Consider the following 7,923-nt stretch of genomic DNA (forward strand, 5'->3'; position numbering starts at 1 on the left):
CCCCGTGTATGCGCGCTCCTCACCACTAGAAACAACTGTACATCTTTTAACCAGCAAATATGTTTACTAAAATAATAAAACAAATGTTTTTGAAACATTGGTTTGAAATTTTGATCAAATGTTGAACTGTCCATTTAAATTCTCTTAACTATTTAATGTTTGATGCTGTAACCTGAGGAAAGAGTTTAACAGATTGAAAAAATTTGTTTTGTTATTTTCTTAAATATATTTGTTGGTTAAAAGGTGTATAGTTAAAAGGGTATAAAACAGTGATTCTTGTTTTATTAATTTAATTCCATTTAAAGTTTGAAAGCTATAACAAATTTCTTTAATTCTAAATATTTTTGTGTTCAATAAATTTTTCGACTTTTATCCTCTTCCAACTTTGGTTCTATTGTTAATTAATGGTAATCATGCAAAACAGAGTCAAAAATGGAGAAAATAAATGGAACCAATTTGGTGTGAAATTTATAGACTTTTAAATCTTATGCAAAAAATTGTCTACATTGATAATACCTACATCAATATAAACTATGAAATTATTTAATCAATCAGACAATAAACTAATTTTGCTAATAACAATAACAGAACTGTGGCACTAATGCTTACAAGTAATGCTTTAATGGAGTTTAAACTAAATTAAAATATTACAAATGCTATTACTTTTAGGCCAGCAGACTATCTTCAGATATTCTAAAACAATTTTGTTTTTAAAATAAAAATCATGTGATTTAATATATTTTGTTGTAGAAATTTTAATTCCTAAAATAATAATAAAATTTTTTAAAAATTATTTAATCTAAACATTTTGAAAATTTTCTACAATATCTAGATATCTTTATTAGAATAATTCTTCCCCCATTATATTGCATTTTATATTTATGATTTTTATTTTTTTTTTATAATATTACAAAACTAGACTAAAGATTCAAAAGAAACTATAAGCTAAATTATTATTATTACTATTATTATTATTATTTTATAAAAAAGTTTCTGATCATAGGTCTATAGGAGTGAATTAAGTTTCAAATAATTTAAGATAAAAACCTGTAAACAATAATGTGAAAACTGATAATAGCGAGGTTGCAGCCAAAGTTTTCATCTGTAAAACGTGAATGTCAACCACCTCTGTCTTGTAAGAAGCACTCGACATTCATGTTTTACAGATGAAAACTTCGACTGCAACCTCGCTAATGTGACATCCAATTTAAAAAGATTTCTTTTATTACAAATGTCTAAAATTGCAATTTGTATACTATTTCTAGGAAATTTATTTTAGAAAACCAGTATAACAATAAAAAAAAACCCCAAAATTTTACAAATAGACTAAATGTTAAATTTTATAAATTCAATATTCTGCATTAACAAAATTAATTTTATAAGCCCAAGATTTCTAATTTATACTAAAGATAACATAACAGTCTCAAAAATTGACAGATAAGTGTAAAGAACGAATGATTCACACTGGATAAAATAATGAATAAGAATTTTAAAAAAAATGTATAAATTGTGTTATAAAAAATATTTTTAACTTATATATGCTTAATAACTGAATACTTAAAAAATTTTAGATTGTTTATTTACTTGTTAGATGATCAAAAACATAAATGAATTTTACAGTCTCATAATAAGTATTTCCTTTGTTAAGAATATTGCTTTCTTGAACTGAATTTTTAACATTGATAGATTGCAAATTATTTCAGTTAAAGATTTCATTCATCTGAAATTATGATGGTTGAGCATGTAAATCGTTAACATAATTTTCTATTTGTAACTTCTATCCAAATCCAGGTGAATGAACCAAAATAATGAATTTTCCAATTATCTCTCAATTTTAAAAAATTTTTTGAAGTCAGTGATTCAGTTTTTTCAAATATAGTAAAGAATAATTATCTTTGTAAAATTAAAATTAAATTACATTTAAATAAAGTTTAACGTATTAAGTAAACTCGATTATAAATTCAATCATAACTAAAATTTGGAAATAAAATATACAATTAACTTTATAACATTATTAAGAATCATTAACCAAATGAATTATATTTAAAGAAAGTTTAATGTGCTATGACAACAGCATATTACAGTACTATACTTTGAATTCAATATAGATTTTTATATATTTATTGAGTAACACAGACCCATGATGAAATATATCAAAAACAAATTCAAAGTATACAGACTAACAATCCATACAAAATTTCATCATATCAAATGATGAAATCACTCTATTTTTAATACAATTCAAAGCAAGTTAATCATTATGTTATTTCATAAACGGTTTCTTTTTCTTTTAATATTTGGCCAAGTTTCTTAAAATTTTTTCAATAAAATAAATGTTTCTTAATTCATTACTTTTTATTTTCAAGCAATAACAACAACTATTTTCAGAATTTAATTTAATTTTTTAAAAAATAGAACAAATAATAATTTCAAATTTTATTTTAATATAAAATTTGAAATTATTATAAATCAAAATAATTGATCATTATAATAATGTTCAGGAACACAATCTTTCAATTATTTTTCTTTAATAATTATAATCAGTAGAAAGATTATAGCATTAACATAATGTATTTTATCCTAGACTTTTCCTTTGTGGATAAATAAATTTTTTTTAATCTAAGCTATATTTTATTTTTAATGATGATATATTTCATACGATAAATTATCTATAAATTGTATTATGTAATTGAAATTGTAATTAATTTTATTGAGTCCAGCCAAAATTAGTGATCCAAAAAAAGTTAACTGACAAAATAGGCCATCATATAAACTGATTAAGTAGAATAAAATGAGAAAAATCAAAGGGTCATCTTTTATTAATGTGATCAATTTAATCTTATTTTATGATGATGAAATAAAAGTTATAATTTTATTTTAGAAAACCAGTATGAGAACAAACATCAAGTTCATGACGTGTTACTCTCAAATCTTTGAAGTGCAGTCGCCTATAAAAATTGATTTTGTGCCAAATTTGGAATAAATCTGTCTAATCGGGGAGGTCATATTTTTATAAAAGAGCACATCTATTATAAGATACAGTATATTTCCTTCAAATATTTAGAGCAAAAACAGTTCATTTGTATGGAGAACCTTTCATAAACAAACTGTACTAAAAGTTAACAATTTTTCCTAAAATATTAAATTTTTAACTTGATTTTTTTTGTTTATTATTTGAACTTATAAAATAATTATTTAGCAATAAAATAAAAAAATATGAATGTATAATAATTGCAAACAAAACTTCTTAAAGTGCTATCTTATGCCAAAAGAAAAATTCCAACCTATTTCTTTATAAAAATAGCACTGTGTACAAACATTCATTATAATGTTTACAAGTAAATAAACTTCAAAGTCAAATACAAAGATAACAAATTATAGTTCCTGAGTATAATAAACAAAAACAATATAGGACAATTTTATTTATTTTGTATGTACGTTTCACTATGAAGTGTTTAAAATTTTTGTTCACGACTTAAAAACTAAATTAAACTAGAGATATTCCTAAAAAAAATTATGTATCTTCAATTTATTATATAGAAATAATTATGTTCAAATTTATATAAAAAATACTGAAATTTAGAAATACCTCAAAGCTAAGTTCTGAACTGGAAGGAGTCGAAAACTGAGAATCTCTATGAGTATCACTAGTAGATTCACTCTCAACCATCTCATTCCGGGTAATCTCTTGTTCTTCATTATGAATATTTGCACTTTCCGGAGGATCGTTCGATCCATTAGGAATAGACTGCTGAGAATTATGCACTTGTTCTTGATCTACTAAATAAGCAAATATATCGTTCGACCATGACGGAAATCTATCATATCTTCCCAAGGAATTCAACTCGGCAAATATCGAAAATCTATCGTACATTAAGTCAATGCTTTTAGAATGCACATAATCACCGTAAGAATGACGTAAATGATGATACTGAGTAGGCGAATACGCTAAATTTGTTCCTAGAAAGATGTCATGAGTCTCGAAGCGATTTTCCAATCGTCCATCCAAATACATGTCCAAATCCAACCGCAACAAACTGACTAACAAAGCCAGCTGCAGCAAGTCTGAATTTATTATCTTCTTATAACGAAACATTTCCTTTACTTTTTTCGAACGAAAGAAGACAATACCTTCCAATTTCCTCTATTCAGTAGTATAAGCTCAAATAATAAATACGTAGCTCTGTAATGAAAATCATTCATCCAGAGCCCATCACCGATCACGACTTCATCTTAAGATCATCACGAGAGCATCTTCTTTAGGTAACAGAGTACAAATCTTCGGCTATCTTCTCCGGAGTAACATCAAACAAATCAGCTGACGGCACTCTTATATTGTTCTCATACAGTTACATCAGGAACGAGACCTAAATATGTCAAGGATAATAAATATATACGTCGATTTCCACACTAATTTTTCCATTTAGTTAGTTTGTAATTAACGACAAAAAGATATTAATACGTATACAAGATTAAAGGATAAAGAAGAGTAACATTGATTAAGCTAATGGAATAAACATGCCAACAATCGATATAAAGATCACCTACCACTCTCGACGCACATCAGACGGATTGAGTGAAACAAAGAATAAGCTTCAAGGTCGTAAGCTGCCTTTAAAAGACGCAATTTACGTCTCTTCATATACCTAGTCCAAGTTGAACGAACCAAATCCCGACCAAAGTTTGGCTCCGGTTCTGTTTACTCGACTACTTTAAAATCTTGACTAATTACGTATCGAAAACGTATCCAAGTTACCTCACGGGATACTATATGGGTTCATTCGCTTGACTTTTCATATATAATAACGTTTAATTAACTGTTTACAGAGATTTCGAGTAGAGAAATTGTCGCTAAACCACCGACGTCGACTCGATAAATGACTCAGCATTCGTGTTTACTGCGCATGCTCGTTTCTTTAGCTCTTACGAAATCGACTTTTTTAAGAGGAAAGATATCGTTCTTTTTTTTTATTATTTTGCCCCAAGTAAAACAACAACAATAGGGGAATTTTTAATTTCAAATAATTTATACATATTAAATTTTATTTTAATAACTTGTGGGAAAAGCGGATTAATATTTTAAGTTCGAAAAAAATCCAAAATATAACAATAATTCTATTAAGTTCTTTAATTAAAAAAATCTTATTTTTGGCGCAAAATTTATGCCAAAAGTTTAAAATAACTTATGAAAGCGCCTATTGATAAAGCGGGTGTGGATTATACCGCTTATTTTTCAAGTTTTAAACGTTACATTGAGGGCTTATGTATATTTACAATTTTATTTATAGAGAAGTTTAAAAAAATTTTATACACATAAAAAAATAAATCATGCAATGACCTATATACAGCTTAACCATTTTTAGAAATTCGCATTTTAATAAATTACTTTTATAAAATGCTATGACCTATATCATCAACCATTGTCATTGTCATTTCTCCTTCTGAACATAATGATATAATAATTTATATTTTTTTAAATATATTGATTACTTTCTATGGTAGTATTTAAAAATAAACAATAATACATGCTTTATAAAAAAAAATAAATTATTTTTTTCATAGAAACAATACATTACCAACTGATGTTATCTGTAAAATTTCAGATCTGATTGATTAGGATTATTTTTCCTGTGATATTTTTATCTGAGATACAAAAATATACCAAAATTTTAAGTACATTTTATGGTATATTAACTAAGTTGTGATTACGAAACTTATCCTACATTACAAAATTAACCAGCTTCATTTAAATTTCAAAAAGTTATGAAAAAATTATGGATTGCTAGAAATTGTTTAATGCAGATATTTATAAAAATTAAAGTTGTTGTTTTTATTATTTTTTTTTTATTAAATTAATGTGTTTCAAGATTTGAACAGCTGAAAATGATATATTCTTATTCATATATTATTGCTTTGGTTTGATAGTTTGGTTTGGTTTGATATATTATTGCTTTGGTTTCATGACTAAAAAAACACTGATTTTGATTTTTTTGCATAAATAAACACCTTCAGAACAGTACTTTTATCATGTAAAATGGCATATTTTTACCTCCATTACATTCCTATCAGAGATCATATGTGTGTCATCAACTTGTATTCAATTGTTAGACAATTAGAATTTTTAAACACTTTCCTTATAAAATTAATATTTTTATTAATTTAATTATGCCATTATCAAAGCAAAGTTACATAGTTACAAGTTGTTTTTGTAATTTACATAATGTGGAAATCACTGAGGAGGGGTTGGAGTACATTATACCAACCCGAAATATATTTGTAGTTCAATGGAAAATAAATAATAATTTGCTAACCAGAAATTGCTGTGAGATACGTCTACCAAAGTGTGTTTTTTTGGATTACAGAGACGGATTTACATTTTATATATTAAATACCAATAATATGTACAAGGGCAGTTTTTTCTCAGCTTGTTTTATTTAATAAGTATGCCTGTCTTTTGTATTAATCTTTAATTATTTTATAAGCAAAAGTAATACAGAAAACAAAAACAGAATTTATTTTCATTTTGGACATTAAATTTTTTTATTTAAAAATATTTGTAAAAAATTATTTTCTTGTATAAATAAACAAGTCAGTAAAAAAATTAGATGATGAATTTATTTATTTTACCTAATTGTAAAGAAAATAAATTTATCATCAATTGGTATATTCATCTGAAAATTGTTATATACTTAGGCTGTTTTTTTTTTCAACCTCCCATGGTCCATAGAAAAAAAAACAAGTGTAAATAACAAAATGATTTTATTACCAAAAGTTAGGTCCAAACATGGTTACTTTTCGAGATAATCACCATGAAGATTGAGGAATTTGTTATATCTGTTGATGAGCTTTTCCATCCCCCTGTCATAGAATGTTGCCACCAGTGAATTGAGATGGCCTTAAAAATGTTGGTTTGAAGATCATTAGTATCAAACCTCTGCCCTGTTAGCCACATTTTCAGTTCAGGAAAGAGGTGGACATCTTCACACATTAAAAAGTTCCAAGCTGGGTGGAAATCTTCACCACCTTTAAACACCAGAGTATAGCCCCGAGTGACTTCCACCTCTTTCCTGAACAGAAAGAGTGGCTAGGAGAGCAGAAGTTCAAGACTAATGATGATCTTCAAAACAACATTATGGTGCATCTTAATTCACTTAATTCTATGACAAGGGGATTGAAAAGCTCATCCACAGATATGACAAAATGCCTCAATCTTCACGTTAATTATGTCAAAAAGTAACTATGTTTGTACCTAACTTTTGGTAATAAATTCATTTTGTTATTTACACTTGTCTTTTTTTTATGGACCATCAGAGGTTGAAAAAAAAAACAGCCTAAGTATATAACAATTTTCAGATGAATATACCAATTGATGATAAATTTATTTTCTTTACAATTAGGTAAAATAAATAAATTCATCATCTATTTTTTTTACTGACTTGTTTATTTATACAAGAAAATAATTTTTTACAAATATCTCTCTCCTTCTCAGCAATGTTAATTATAATATATGAACAATTTATATTTTTACAAANGTTATCTGTAAAAATTTTAAATTATAAAATTAGGATTGGAAAATTAAAAATCTAAATAAAATCATTTTAGTATCCAAAGTAAGCATAGTACTATTTGTATCATTTTATACGATTAGAGAACTTCTGAACATTTGTTTTGCTAAATAAATAAAACAGTGGTTCAATTCCAACTCAGTAAACTAACAGTGAAATCACCACTAGAAACAACTGTACATCTTTTAACCAGCAAATATGTTTACTAAAATAATAAAACAAATGTTTTTGAAACATTGGTTTGAAATTTTGATCAAATGTTGAACTGTCCATTTAAATTCTCTTAACTATTTAATGTTTGATGCTGTAACCTGAGGAAAGAGTTTAACAGATTGAAAAAATTTGTTTTGTTATTTTC

General features: G+C 25.9%; 1 protein-coding gene across 1 annotated transcript in view; it reads right to left on the minus strand.

The window, feature by feature from the left end:
• The window catches only part of LOC111622303 (segmentation protein cap'n'collar-like), a 55,986-nt gene extending 51,008 nt beyond the window's left edge, over positions 1–4,978 (minus strand). Inside the window, exons 1-2 of the mRNA XM_023364662.1 lie at positions 4,549–4,978; positions 3,590–4,367 (exon numbers count right to left, since the gene is read on the minus strand). Coding sequence (XP_023220430.1) covers positions 3,590–4,096 — 507 coding nt within the window. The 5' untranslated portion in view covers positions 4,097–4,367; positions 4,549–4,978. The remainder of the gene's footprint in view (positions 1–3,589; positions 4,368–4,548) is intronic.
• Positions 4,979–7,923: the final 2,945 nt, after the last annotated feature.

Source organism: Centruroides sculpturatus, unplaced genomic scaffold, assembly GCF_000671375.1.
Source record: "Centruroides sculpturatus isolate CEXI.00-Female unplaced genomic scaffold, Cexi_2.0 scaffold337, whole genome shotgun sequence".
Classification (NCBI taxonomy): domain Eukaryota; kingdom Metazoa; phylum Arthropoda; class Arachnida; order Scorpiones; family Buthidae; genus Centruroides; species Centruroides sculpturatus.